Here is a 15,120-nt window from a genome sequence, read left to right on the forward strand (position 1 = left end):
CTCAGGTCATGATCTCACAATTTGTGAGTTCATGTGAGCCCAGTGTCGAGCTCTATCTTGGGCTCCCAGCTGACCATGCAGAGCCCACTTGGGATTTCTCCCTCCCCCTCTCTCTCTGCACCTTCCCCCTCTCAAAATAAGTAAATAAACTTGAAAAAAATAAAATAAAATGTTCTCAAATAGATTTTATTAGTAACAAAGTGTCCCATATTGAGTTCCTTCTGAAGCCGACTCTGAGACAATGATTAGCACACAGGATGTTTACCAAGCAATGTTCCTAGAATCAACATCTGTGGAAGGGCATATGTGTAGTAAAGAATTTGGCCTCACCTAAAGAGAGATGGCCTTTGTCCCAGCTCCTGGGAGGTAACCTTTAAATGCTTGAAAATTCCCTAATGATAGAAGTGATTGGTTATTCGTGAAAGACCACAGGTTATTCATGAAGGACCACACCTGATAGTTTATGCTAATGAAATGACTTAGGATGGGAACTGGCCTTGCCAAAAAGACCAGCCATGTGATTAAAGGGTTGGAGTGTTGGGCAAAGGGATATCAGGCCAATATAAGGAGGGAGGTTGGAAATTGGGTTCAACCTGATAGGCCATAATTCAACTACTCATGTCTATATAATGAAGCCTCAATAAAAATTCTGGACAATGGAGCTCAGGTGAGCTACCTGATTGGAAATAGTCTTTGAGTATTGTCACACATGTTGTCACCAGGAGGAAGTAATGGGTCTGGACTCCAAGGGAAGAGAACAACAAGAAGCTTCGCATATGGGAACCTCCATATGCCCTTCTTTGGCTGACTCTAACTTGTGTCTCTTTCCTATAAGCAAACTGCAATCATAAGCACACTGCTTCTCGAGCTCTGTGAGTCATTCTGGTGCATCTGAGGCAGTCCTCTTGGTTTGAATCATTCTAGCAAAGTATCGAATGTGAAAAAGTTCCCAAATTTGTATCCAACTGGTCTGATGTGAGAGTGGACCTAGGGGCTCCTGGACTTGCATCTGGTGTCAGAGGTGAGGACAATCTTGTGGTTTGGCAAATTCTTTGCAGCAAGGAAGGAAACTAGAAAAAGTCGAGCCAAGATGAAGCCCATCAAAGATCTCCAACAACCAGCAGGAAGTTCTGGAGCTAAGATGATCTCTTAGAGTTGCCTGGAATTAGGGCAAAGGGACCAAATGTTTGCACCCCCACACCTAATCAGTCATCGGATGTGGGCTGCCCCAAGAAGGAGGCATGAGTTTGCTGAAGTAGGTCCCTACAGAGGTTGATTGCTGAGGGCTGAGTAACACCCAACATTTGAAGCAACATGTCCCTTATTCCTGACACAAGATCTTTTTTTTAATTGTGGTAAAAGAACATAAAATTTACCATCTTAAGCAGTTTTCAGTACAGTGGCATGAAGTACATTCACACTGTTGTGCAGTCATCACCACCATCCAACTCTAGAACTTTGCTATCTTCCCAAACTGAAATTCTGAACCTACTAAACACTACCTCCCTGTCTCTCGCTCCTCCAGACCCCAGCTCCCACCATTCTACTTTCTGTCTCTATGGATTCAACCACTTTATGCACCTTATATAAATGGAAGTATACAATATTTGCCCCTTTGCATCAGGTTATGTAATATGACTGGGGAGAAGTTAGATGGAATGGGAAGGAGAATTATCAGGAAAATTGGGAATCACGTCTGTTCTGGTAGTTCCTCTCCCATCTATTCCTTGGGAACCATACATCCCAATGTTCCTAGAGAAGTCCCAGGAAACTTGATAACTGTTGACTCAAACTCAATATTAATAGTGTCCCATTTCAATTTCAAAAAGAAATTAGTCATCCTACTCGCTCAAAAATCTGACCAAGAGCATTAAGGTGCCAAAATGTATCAGACGTCTTGGTCCTTAAGGTAGGGTTTAGAACCTCCCATCAAATTGGTGGTGGATGGGGCGGGGGGGGGGAGGAATCTCAGGAAAAGTATAGAAACAATAAATAACAAGATAGAGTTATGATTATTTTGCATTGATAGAAACAAGACTGCTCATGACCAAGAGTCCTGGGTAATGCAAAAGGAAAGTGAGAGGGATATATGAATATATACATAATCCTGCAGAGGTTATAATTTAAATGGGGAGCCAAAAATAATCTCCCAATTCTATTAGAGCTATGCTAAAAGGAAAAATTGTGTAAGCAAAAACCAGAGATCCATATAGGTACCTTACCATGTGACTGCACATCCAGAATGTCTTGTGCATGTTTGATTTGCTGCATTTGCAGTGCAATGAACCGAAAAGGATAAGACACATGCTGAGATTAGTCTGTCCTGCTGATAATCCCCCACAGTGCTCTTTTGATATCCTTGTTTCTCAGGCTGTAGATGAAGGGGTTCAGCATTGGGGTGACCACAGTGTACATCACCGAGGCCACTGCACCCTTCCTAGGGGAGGGGGAGACAGATGAACTGAGGTATACCCCAAGACCTGTTCCGTAAAACAAGCAAACACTGATAGGTGAGAGCCACAGGTAGAAAGGCTTTGTACTTCCCGCCTGTTGATGGGACTCTCATAATGGAGGAAACAATTCGAGTATAAGAGCAAAGGATCCCTGAGAGTGGAATGCCACCAAAAATGGCCCCCATGAAATATATTAGTATGGTATTGATGGAGGTATCAGAACAGGCAAGGTGGAGAAGTTGAGGTGCATCACAAAAGAAATGATGAATTTCCACACTTGTGCAGAAAGTAAGTTGTGACACCATCAAACAGTGAATCTGAGAGTCCAAAAGGCTGCTGAAAAATGACACAAGGACCAAAAAGCCACAGAGGCATGGGTTCATGATGACTGGATAGTGCAGGGGGTGACAAATGGCCACAAACCGGTCATATGCCATCACAGCAGGAGTAGATTGTCCAAACATCCAAATAGGAAAAAAAAGGACACCTGAGTTAGGCAGTCTGCATAGGTGATAGATCTACTGTGTGTTTGAATGTTCAACAGCATCTTGGGGATCGTAGTGGTGCTGAAACCAATGTCAGCCAAGGACAGGTTGGAAAGGAAGAAGTACATGGGTGTGTAGAGGTGGGGGTCAGAGCTGACAGCCAGGATGATGAGCAGGTTCCCCAGCACAGTGACCAGGTACATGGACAGGAACAGCCCAAAGAGAAGGGGCTGTAGTTCCAGGTCATCTGAGAGTCCCATGAGGAAGAATTCTGAGACACCAGTTAGATTCTGTGGTTCCATGAAGATGGGACACCTCTTGAAAAAGAAGAGAGTGTTGAATAAACAAAACAAGTATAGAGACATCCAGCTAAGTGTGAATATTTTGATTCAAGCAATTCATAAGTAAAGCATTCACACTTGAGGATCCTACCTCCTGTTACCTTCAGCAACATTTCTCAATTGTAAACTCTTCTTAGAACTCTTTCTTTATTGGTGTCTTGGCAATTTACCTGTTTCTACATATACCCATCATGAAGGCATTGAGCCAAAGAATGTTAGACAAACATCTAAATATATAACATAGAAATATTTAGGGGCACCTGGGTGGCTCAGTTGGTTAAGCATCTGACTCATGAGTTCAGCTCAGGTTATGATCTCATGGTTTGTGGGTTCAAGCCCCTCATCAGGCTCTGTACTGACAGCATAGAGCCTGCTTGGGCTTCTCTCTCTCCCTCTCACTCTGCCCCTCCCTTGCTTGTACTTTCTTTCTCTCTCTCAAAATAAATAAATAAACTTTAAAAAGAGAAATATTTAGTTATACTTGCTTTGGAACTCATATTTGTGGCCAGGAAAAGTTGAGTTTTCTTGCTATCCCTGCATGATCCCATTGCCCTCTTCACTTCAGCTGCCCAAAGGCAAACACTGTCACGAATGTGGCAGTATATTTTCCTTTCAGTGTTTTCATAATATTAGTACTGGTGTATTCATGAACAGTTTTCTTAAAAACTTACTTAATACTGGGGCGCCTGGGTGGCTCAGTCGATCGAGTGTCTGACTTCGGCTCGGTCATGATCTCATGGTTGTGAGTTCGAGCCTCGCGTCAGGCTCTGTGCGGACAGCTCAGAGCCTGGAGCCTGCTTCAGATTTTGTGTCTCCCTCTCTCTCTGCCCCGCCCCGACCTGTGCTCTATCTCTCTCTCTCAAAAACAAATAAAGTTTTAAAAAAAAACCTTACTTAATACTATAATAATGCTCACATTGCTTTCTCATTCTCACTTACCACAATAATGTGTTTTAAGTGTCTCTGTGAAGTACACACATCTATTTCAAGCACTTCAAATGATGCTTAGTATTACCTGATGGATGACTTTATTTTTCCATTTCCTATTATAATATTCCTAATAAAATTCTTCTGCACACTTCCATATTATACAAGAATTTCTATACCATATAAGCAGAAAGGTGAAGAATTGTAAAAATCAATACATGTACAATTGTACTATTAATTATCTATATTTATTTTCCTAATAGAAAAGGTAGACAAAAGCAACTTCATGCTTTTATTGTCAAGGTATAGAATTGGAAAGATGCCTGAAGTCTGTGTTGCCATGCTCTTTCATAGTAGATCCACATGAAAATTCTATTTTTGTCTAGGGAATAATATTTCCAAATCACATATCTCCAAAATAGGCTGCCAAATGCATTACTCCTCATAAAAAAAATCCTATGATCTATAATATTCATACAGTAAAGGCCCCCGTAAACCATTTGGCCCATTTCCCTAATTCACAGACGAAGTCACAAAATCTCAAGAGAAGGAATTGGTCATCCTCTTTCTGTTTTCTCATCTGGGACAAAAGCATGTGTGAAATTGAAGAAATCGTTCCACACTGGTGGAGTGCACCGAGTCTTGGGATGGGAATCAGGACTTTGAGTCTCACATTTGTCACATACTAAATCTGGAGTATTTGCAAGCTCTCAACCTCTCCGTGCTGGTATCCCTCTAGGTATCACCTGGAAATGGGGAGAACAGTACCCATGTGGCACCTAACAGAGGTTTGTACTGGAAGGAAGAGAAGCACGCAGAGAGAGCATTGAAGCCATATTGTCTATGCTCTTTTCTGAGAACCAATGTAGGGTCTATTCAATATTGAACAGAGATCACTGTTGTCCTTGTCACCTACTCTGTGCCAAGCAAAGTGTAGACTCTGGGAAATCAGAAATGAATGTGATTCAGTTGTTTCCCTCCAAACACTCAGTACCTACCTGCATAAGAACAACAACAACAACAAAAAGTGTTCTCTCAGGATCTCAGGAAACCCAAAACTTCCAATCACAGGATATTTAGTTGGATAGATGGTGCTTAGCCTTGATAATGACAGTAAAAACAATATTAAGAATACCTAAAATTTACCTTGCCCTTACTATATGCATTCATCACATATTTAGTCACATGTACAGTGCTCATGTTAATTCTTACTCACTGCAGTTATATAAACCAGGTCAAAGATATTAAGAGCTTGCCCAGTCCCATACAGATAAAAAAGTAGAGCAGATAAGATTCAAAATTCAATGGTGGGTCCCTGTTTCCCTGAACTTCAGAGCATTTAAGAAGAAGTCCAGAGGTCTTTTCCAAAATCGCTAAGATATACCTTTGAACTGTTTCTTTCTGTTTTGTTGTTGTTGTTGTTGTTTTTGTTTGTTTGTTTTTTTGGAGAGAGAGAGAAGCATGCAGGGGAGAGGGACAGAAAAAGGGAGAGAGAGAATCCAAAGCAGGCTGCATGCCCAGTTGTTGAGCCCAATGTGGGTTCAATCCCACTATTCTGGAATCATGACCTGAGCGAAAAATCAAGAGTCAGAAGCTCAACCGACTTAGCCACTCAGGCACCCCTGAATTCTTTATTTCTTAAGAATGGGATCTACACATACTGACTCTATCCCCTTAGAGATCAAGAGGGCCTAAATTACAAAAGTGGAGGAGAAAGTGGAATGTGAAGCAAATCCAGGAGAAGGGGCAAGAGAGAGCTTCTTCCTGAACTGTCATGAGTTCTTTTTTTTTTTTTTTTAATGTTTATGTATTTTTCAGAGCAGAAGACAGAGTGCAGTGGGGAAAAAATAGAGACGGAGACACAGAATTCGAAGCAGGCTCCAGGCTCTGACTGTTGCCCAGAGCCCATGCGGGGCTCAAACTCATGAGGTCCTTGAGATCATGGCCTGAGCCAGAGTCTGACACTTCGCTGACCCGAGACATCCAGTGCCCCATGAGCGGACTGTTTATATGATCTCCACCTTCATCTCAACTATCTTTTCTATAGTTGACGCAGGCTGGTGGCACCACTGCTCTCTGGTGTCTTCTACCGTGAACCCCCAAAGGAGAAGAGCACAGAGAGCAAGAGTCTCTCCTGGAGTAACGGAAAAAGACAGGCAGTTGGATAGCAGAGTGAATACGTCTAGGTGCCTTGTGAACAGAGTCTCACTGTCGTCATCTAAACCTGACTTCATCCCTATCTATTCCAGGACCTGGTAAGCTTAAAAACTTTATGCATAGCAAAGAAACAATCTTTCCAAAGAAGACATACAGACACGTGAGAAGATGCTCAACATCACTCATCATCAGGGAAATACAAATCAAAACCACCATGAGATACCATTCAACACCTGTCAGAATGGCTAAAACTAGCAACACAGGACACACCAGGTGTTGGAAAGGATGTGGAGAAAGGGGAACACTCTTCACTGCTGGTGTAGCCTTCTGGAAAATACTATGGAGGTTCCTCAAAAAAATTAAATATAGAACTACCCTATGATCCAGCCAACTGCATTACTAGATATTTACCCAAAGAATTAAAAATACTAATTCAGAGGGATACATGCACTCTGATAGCTATGGCATTATTATCTACAATAATAGTTATAGAAACAGCCCAAGGTGTCCATCAATTGATGAATGATAAAAAAGTCGTGAGATATATATATATATATATTTCTCAGCCATAAAAAAGAATGAATCTTGCCATTGCAACAACTGGATGGAGGCTAAAGAGTATTATGCTAAGTGACATAAGTCAGTGAGAGAAAGACAAATACAATAAGCTTTCACTCCTGTGTGGAATTCAAGAAACAAAACAAACAAGGAAAGGGGGAAGAAGAGAGAGAGGCAAGCCAAGAAACAGACTCTTAACTATAGAGAAAAAACTAGAAGGGAGGTGGTTGGGGGGATGAGTGAAATGGGTCTTGGGCATTAAGGAGAGCACTTGTCATGATGAGCATTAGGTGACATATGAAATTGTGGAATCATTATACAGTACACTTAAAATTAATATTATGTTAACTATGATCACTAACTGGAATTTAAATTAAGTCTTAAAAATAAAAGTGGGTTGGACACAAAAAATAAATAAAATCAGGAAGTGAAAGAAAATGCTGTGCTCCTCTCCTTATCTCTGAAATGATGATAATGCATGTTGTTGTCTGTTGGGGATGGTGATGCAGATAAAAGGTAGCGAGCTACATAGAAAACTTAACTCAGTGCCTGAAACTCGGAGTCCCAAGGTAAAAGTTTGTAACATTCTGGTTACTGTCATCATTGCCATCATCACCATCATCATCACCTTCATGATCATTTGCAGGACTTGTGGGCAGTTAAGAAGGACCAATTTCCTGCTCTGATGGGGAAGATGCCCACGGGAGACAGAAATAACATGGGGGCAAAAATAGAAATCTAAATAAGAGTTCTTGGATCCGCACCAAAACCAATAACATTAGGTCTTTATAGGGCTGTGAGTTGAATCTTTCCATTTTGGTCCCCTCATGTCTGGCTATTCCAACTGCTCTAGTTGTCTTGATGAGGAGGAAACCATGCTCTTCCAGGCCCTTCTGCCTTCAGTCTCTCCCACTGCACTTACTCCTCCTGGACTGTGCTGTGTTTCTGCTGGAGCAGGTCTGAGGAGTGCAGATCCCACTGCCACTCCCCTACCTGGAACTGGATGAGGACAGAGGCTTTGTTTCCAGGACTGGCAGGAACACAGATGCAGCTATGGGTCTTCTGGAGCAGACAACTCTGGGAGGAGGAGGGACATGTATGGAGCCCACTTAACTGGAACTGGCCACTAAAGGGCTGGAAAGCACAGGCTGATTGTTTACAGCTGTTTGACCTTGAGGGCTCAAAGCACATGGCACACAATTAGCCAAATTGGTCCATGTTCTCTCAATCTCTAAGGACATTCTATTACTAATGGAAGAGGAAAAGGAACAAAGTGAATGTACTGAGGTTGCAGGGGGTTGGGGACGGGGTGTCAAGACCCTTCCTCTTCTCAGGAAGAAGCTGACCTCCACTCTTCACTTCTGACTTCCAAGTTACATACCTAACCATAAAATTCAGACACATTTTTTTCCAACCAGAGAAAGCACCTTATGACTTTTATATCTGTGAGGCCATTGACTTAATCATAATTTAGAGATAATTAGGTCTTCTATACCAAGAATCTGATAGGATTTGTATTTTCTCACTGAAAATTTATGTCTCTAAGGAGAACTTTCTATTTTTCTTTCTATAGACCTGGTTTGGGGTTTGGAATTTTATACATTGGAGATGTCTGGTTTTTGCTGTTTTGAATGACTGTCCAGGTTCTAAATTTACCATCTAGCCATATAGATTGCTACATTAGACAACTGTTTATTTTTACATATTAATCTGGTGACTTGATAGTTTGCTTAAATACTTCAGGGGCTCTCAGAGATCTCTACATTCAAAATGTGGGCCAGGGATGTAGTCCTCTCAAGGCTTGACTGGAAGATGAGCTCAGAGATTGATTTCTCATTTACTGATACAAAGAAAACCTCAATAATTACCAAATTAATTGGATATGAAAGAAAGTGTGCTAATCATGTTTGTGTGTGCATAAATGGCAGAGGAAAATTTTAGAGTGTCCAAAGGACCAAATGACAGGAATATAGAGAAGGGTTGGAGAAGGAAGTATGCATACTGAGATGTTTTATAATGCTTGAACAAGAGGAAAATTTAGTATTAAACTGTAGTCACTTTGTAGCAGGAAGAGCTAATCCAATGCTAGGTTCATTGCCAGTGAAGCTGGTAGGCCATTGGCTTAGTGTAGAGGCAGAGCAAATGAAAGCAGTTATCATAAAGCTTTTCAGAAAGCCCCCAAATCTCTACCTCAGAAACTATCTGTACCACCTGTAAAGGAAAGATTGATATGAACATGGGTTCCTGGGAGTGTAGCAGAAGAGAGAAGAACCTGTCATGATAGAAGTGGTCATGATAGAAGAGAAGGAAGCATGGTGACAAAATGGAATCCTAATAAGGTGGTTACTAGTGAAAGGGAAGATCTGCCCTTTGCTGAGGACACGGTCCTTTGCTATCCTTGAGTAATGACAATGAAGATACAGTTACATTTATCCACAAAGACTTAGGTGATTTACAACCTACAGGCACAATCGAAACAACTGGAAATATCACCACTACTTGAAACCTCAGTTGTATACCCTTGACCAAGACACATCATTACACTCACCTTTTCATCCTCACCCACTTGCATTCTTCCCATCGCATCTCACAATGTAGCTTTATTCCCCACATTACGATTTACCAGACTTCAATCAAGAAAAACCTGCACTAGTTATTGTAATGAAGGTAATTTAATGTAGTTATGATTAAATACTTATTGAACAGTGAAAGACACAAAAGAAAAAATATGGCAACAGAGCAGTAGCCACAGGATGTAGTGATAACAGCATGGGCTAGGAAGTATGGGGAAAAGATTGGGGATTAGTGCATGTGACATTGATCACCATTATTGGAAGAACTTAAAGAAAGGACAGATGGAAAATTAGAGCAGTGGTTGAAAGGTCCCTAGCCCCTACCACAGCATCACAACTTAATGTAGAGAAGGGTAAGTCTGGAGCAGAGAACAAGAGCATAATATTCAGCTATTCAGCACAGTTAACCAGCTGTAGAGTATGGAGGAAGAAGACGTGTAAAAAAATATTACCAGGCATATGAAGGAAAAAAGCATATTGGTTATGGCTATGGAAAACTCATATCTCCTCTATTGGATATGAGCTATGGAAAGGTCATATCTCCTCCTTTACAAACTCTGATCACTTGGAGATGTCCAGGATCTGGCCATGAACAGTGAAGGACCCAACACATGTAAATCATCTTTGAATGAAAGGTCTGACAAAATCCCATAGGCCTCCAAATTAGCTGCACATTAGCCCCACCTGGGGAGCTGTTAAAAAAGAAAAAGAACAAAACTGTTCACATTCTTTTCACTCTCCAGTCCAATTGAATCTTAATCTATAATGGTGGGACTCAGGCATGAGGATATTTTTAAAGATTTTTTACAGTTTATTTATTTATTTTTGAGAGAGAGAGAGAATCCCAAGCAGGCTCTTTTCTGTCACCATAGAGCCCAGTGCAGGGCTCAATCTCATGAAACCTGAGAACACTACCTGAGCCAAAATCACGAGTTGGACTCAATGGACTGAGCCACATAGGGGCCCCAAGATTTTAGTTTTAGGTAATCTCTACACCCAATGTGAGGCTCGAACTTACAACCTCAAGATCAAGAGTTGCTCACTCTTCTGATTGAGTCAACCAGGCACTCCATAGTATGAGGATTTTAAAAGGCTTATCAGATACTCCAAATAGGAAGCCAAGATTACGGACGAGTGACATACATTCTCTCACACAACATGGATAAATAGATTTGACCAAAGCCAAACTTTTATGGATAATAGACATTATGGTGAAAATGGCTGAGAATTGTGTATCTATTTGAAAATGGAGTTGTGAATTTCTACAGGAAGCTCGGGTCATAGGTGACAAATCAGAAGATTCCATAGGTATAAAGAGATTCAATTGTGCAGTGATATTGGGATACATAGCGTCCTGGAATACTCCCATAATTCCATCAAAAGGGTGCCAAGATAAGCAATATTTAGAAATAACAAATCAAGAGGAATGGACCACGACCTACAAAAAATGTGACCAAAGAGGCATGCTTGCCAATTCCATATGTTTGGTTTGGCAATCATTTCTGATCAATAGGCACACACACAAAAAAAGCCCAAGTATTAAGACGAGGCTGTTCTGTTAAGGAGCCTCTGCAAGGCCCTCTTGATGTCCCTGTTCCTCAGGCTGTAGATGAAGGGATTCAGCATGGGAGCAACCACAGCATACATCATGGAAACCACTGCATCCTTCCTGGGAGAATGTGAGACAGTCGATCCCAGGTACACCCCAAGACCTGTCCCATAAAATAAGCAAACAACTGACAGGTGAGAGCCACAGGTGGAGAAGGCTTTGTACTTCCCACCTGTTGATGGGACTCTCAGAACGGAGGAAAGAATTCGTGTATAAGAGAAAAGGATCCCTGAGACTGGAATACCACCAAAGATGGCACCAATAAAATACATGAATATTTTATTGGTGGAAGTATCATTACAGGAAAGCTTGAAGAGTTGAGGAGGGTCACAGAAGAAATGGGGAATTTCCACGTTTGTACAGAAGGTAAGTTGTGACACAATGAGGCATTGCAGCTGAGAGTCCAGAAGGCTGATCAAAAAAGACACCAGAATCAGCAGGCGACAGAGGCGGGGGTTCATGATGACTGGGTAGTACAGAGGATAGCAAATAGCTACAAATCGATCATAGGCCATCACGGTTAAGAGTACACTGTCCAAACAGCCAAAAAGATAAAAAAAAGACAACTGAATCAGGCAGCCCGCATGGGAGATCACTCGGTTATGAGTCTGAATGTCCAAAATCACCTTCGGGACTGTGGTAGATGTGAAACCGATGTCAGCCACGGACAGAATAGAAAGGAAGACGTACATGGGGGTATGGAGGTGGGAGTCAGAGCTGACAGCCAGGATGATGAGCAGATTCCCTAGCATGGTGACCACATACATGGACAGGAACAGGCTGAACGTTAGAGGCTGCCGTTCTGGATCATCTGAGAACCCCAGGAGGAGGAACTCCAACACATCTGTTAGATTATCTGGTTCCACAGAGCAGAGACAGCTTTTGGAAAATAAATGAGAGTTTACATAACAGAAACAAGTATACAGGAATCCATCAGTGTGGCTATACTTTGGATGCATGCAATTCACAAATAAAGTATTCACACTTGAGGGAAATCTAGCAACATTTCTCAGTTGTGACAACATATTCTTCCTACAACTCTTTTCTCATTGTCTTTTGCTCCATTCACCTGTTTCTATGTGCACCCACTTTGGAAAGATGGAGCTAAAGAAATTAGAGATGCCAAGGATACTTACAGATTTAAAATTCCATAAACACACTAACATATCAGTACCCTCCTTGAAGGAAACAAAAGGAATAAGAAATGTCATTCTCCCTTAAAAGATTGTTCTAATCTAAGGGCACTAATTAGCAGTCAAAAGTACTTTATTTCGTCTAAATGCAGAGAAATTACAAACACCCTAAAGAGCTATATAATAAAGTGTCTGACTCCATTTTTTGTGGTGATATTTGACTGCAAACGGTGGTTAAGGCTCTCTTTACCCCATCTGCCCAACACCTGGGCAAGCTGATAAAAAAAAAACCCGGGTCCTTGGGGCGCCTGGGTGGCTCAGTCGGTTAAGTGTCCGACTTCGGCTCAGGTCATGATCTCACAGTCCGTGAGTTCGAGCCCCTTGTCGGGCTCTGTGCTGACAGTGCAGAGCCTGGAGCCTGTTTCGGATTCTGTGTCTCCCTCTCTCTCTCTGACCCTCCCCCACTCATGCTCTGTCTGTCTCAAAAATAAATAAACCTTAAAAAAATTAAAAAAAAAAAAACCCGGGTCCTCCAGTTATAAGTAAGTTCTGAGGATGTGATGTACAGCATGGTAACTATGGTTAATAATACCGTGTTTCATATTTGAAAGCTGTTAAGAGTAGATCCTAAAAGTTCTCATTACCAGAAAAAAAATTTGCAGGGCCCCTGGTTGGCTCAGTTGGCTGAGTACCCAACTCTTAATTTCGGCTCAGGTCATGATCCCAGAGTCATGGGATCAAGCTCTGTGCTGAGTTAGAGCCTGTTTAAGATCCTTTCTCTCCCTCTGCCCCTCCCCTGCCTGCCTGCTCTCTCTCTCAAAAAAATTGGAACTATGTATGGTGATGGAGGTTAACTAGACCATGGTGATCATTTTGTAATATGTATAAATTTTGAATCATTATGTTGTATACTTGACCCTAATATAATGTTATATGTCAATTTATCTCAAAAAACAAATAACAAAAAAAGCAAGCCAGGCAGCCTGGGTTCTCCCTCCTTTGGAGACAGTGAAACATTCAAACGTCACAAGCACATATGCAGGAATTCTCTCTCTCTGAACTCACACCATAGCCACAATACAAAATCGAAGCCAATCACTTTCCTTGAACTTTTGTACCATTTCATTTTTTTTTTTAATTTACATCCAAATTAGTTAGCATATAGTGCAACAGTGATTTCAGGAGTAGATTCCTTAGTGCCCCTGACCCATTTAGCCCATCCCCCCTCCCGCAGCCCCTCCCGTAACCCTCAGTTTGTTCTCCATATTTATGAGTCTCTTCTGTTTTGTCCCCCTCCCTGTTTTAGGATTATTTTTGTTTCCCTTCCCTTATGTCCATCTGTTTTGTCTCTTAAAGTCCTCATATGAGTAAAGTCATATGATTTTTGTCTTTCTCTGACTGACTAGTTTCACTTAGCATAATACCCTCCAGTTCCATCCATGTAGTTGCAAACGGCAAGATTTCATTCTTTTTGATTGCCGAGTAATACTCCATTGTGTGTGTGTGTGTGTGTGTGTGTGTGTGTGTGTGTGTGTGTATGGTACCATCTTGTGCCATTTCAGACCAGTTTAGAAAGCCTGCTATGCTTTCCCTAAAAGGAGATCTTTATGAAGAATAAAACGTTTTATAACCTCTTGTATGTGTGGCATTATCAGCCTCAGCATCCAAGCCAAATTTTGAGTAGGAGTCAATCCTATTTCTGCAGTGTCCTATTGATGCAGTGACTAGGGCATGAGGCAGTGACCACCACCAGACGAGGTCTTTCTTCGCTTGGTCTGGCTTGCTCACTGGCTCTGCTGCCTCATGGCAAGCATGCACTCTGGACTGTGCTGCACTGTGATGCATTTCTTGAGCCCTTCCAATCCTTTCTTATAGATCCAAAGGACCTAATTTAGAAGTGGCAATAATCACTTGGTTGTTAGAGACAAGAGTATGGGATGGGGTCTTTTTCTTTTAACATTTATCTTTGCGAGGGGAGCTAGCACAAGTGGGGGAGGGGTAGAGAGAGGGGGACAGAGGATCTGAAGCATGCTCTGTGCTGACAGGCTGACAGCAGTGAACCTGATGTGGGGCTCGAACTCACCAAGCACAAAATCATGACCTGAGCCTAAGTCGGATGGACACTCAACCGACTGAATCACCCAGGTGCCCCAGGATTGGGTCTTTTCTTAATGTGGTCCTGGGTCTTGTGTCTTGGCCCAGACCTATCCATGTCTTAGAATGAAGCTGTGACTGACACTAGGGTTGAGGAAAGGCTCTTACCCTGACTGTTGTGTGTTTCAAACCAGCATTGGCCTCTATGGGTGCTCAAGGGAAAGAGTACACCCTGTGCATGATCTAGGTCCATTGGGTGGTTGCACATGGAAGTGTCGTTGGAGAGATAGAGAGGGAAAGAGAGACAGAGGGAGGGAAATAAAGGAAGAAGGGGAGAGGGGAGGGGAAGGAAGGAGAAGGAGAAGAAAAGCAGTCATCGTGTGTCATATGAGGTCTGCACTCCTAAAAACAGGCTGGGACCTTTCAATACCTCTGCTGTTCCTGTTGCCCATGCCTTTGTCACAACAAAGATCCAGATCCTCAGGGTTATAGGGAGAAACAGCCATAGCATCCCTGTAGCACAGTAAAGAGGTTAGTGTAGACCTGGCTTAGGCATGGGGTATATAAACCCTATGAAACAATCATCATCATGGAAGAGGCCCCTCATCATGGAGATCCTGGCTTGAGGCTCTCTGGAGAAAGAAATTTACAAATATGAGCAGGATGGAGAGGACCTCCTTTGAAATATATACAGTGTTTAAAAATAAAGAAAAAAAAGAAGAGAAAGAAAGAAACTTGCATATGGGGAAGGAGACAAAAAATAGAACAGGTATACAATTTGATCCAATTA

At 42.0% G+C, this 15,120-nt stretch overlaps 2 protein-coding genes across 2 annotated transcripts; both read right to left on the bottom strand.

Annotated features, from left to right (window-relative positions):
• Positions 1-2,313: 2,313 nt before the first annotated feature.
• On the bottom strand, positions 2,314-3,240 carry LOC115527587 (olfactory receptor 18-like). The gene is given in 4 exon segments (XM_030335325.1): positions 2,314-2,498; positions 2,501-2,527; positions 2,530-2,898; positions 2,901-3,240. Coding segments are annotated over 4 exon segments (921 nt in total).
• A 7,793-nt stretch (positions 3,241-11,033) lies between these two features.
• Positions 11,034-14,836, bottom strand: LOC115527594 (putative gustatory receptor clone PTE01). The gene is made up of 2 exons (XM_030335338.1): positions 14,751-14,836; positions 11,034-11,982 (listed from the first exon to the last, which is right to left on the bottom strand). The coding sequence occupies exons 1-2, from the start codon at positions 14,834-14,836 to the stop codon at positions 11,034-11,036; spliced, it is 1,035 nt and encodes a 344-aa protein (XP_030191198.1).
• Positions 14,837-15,120: the final 284 nt, after the last annotated feature.

The sequence above is a fragment of the Lynx canadensis genome, chromosome A2 (assembly GCF_007474595.2).
Source record: "Lynx canadensis isolate LIC74 chromosome A2, mLynCan4.pri.v2, whole genome shotgun sequence".
Lineage (NCBI taxonomy): Eukaryota > Metazoa > Chordata > Mammalia > Carnivora > Felidae > Lynx > Lynx canadensis.

What these genes read in the sequence shown, in the direction of transcription:
- LOC115527594 (XM_030335338.1), bottom strand. Translation starts at nt 14,836, where the DNA reads ATGGCTGTTTCTCCCTATAACCCTGAGGATCTGGATCTTTGTTGTGAC. An exon ending in AACAGCAGAGGTATTGAAAG is followed by an intron (nt 11,983 to 14,750) that starts GTCCCAGCCTGT and finishes ATTTTCCAAAAG; the next exon opens with CTGTCTCTGCTCTGTGGAAC.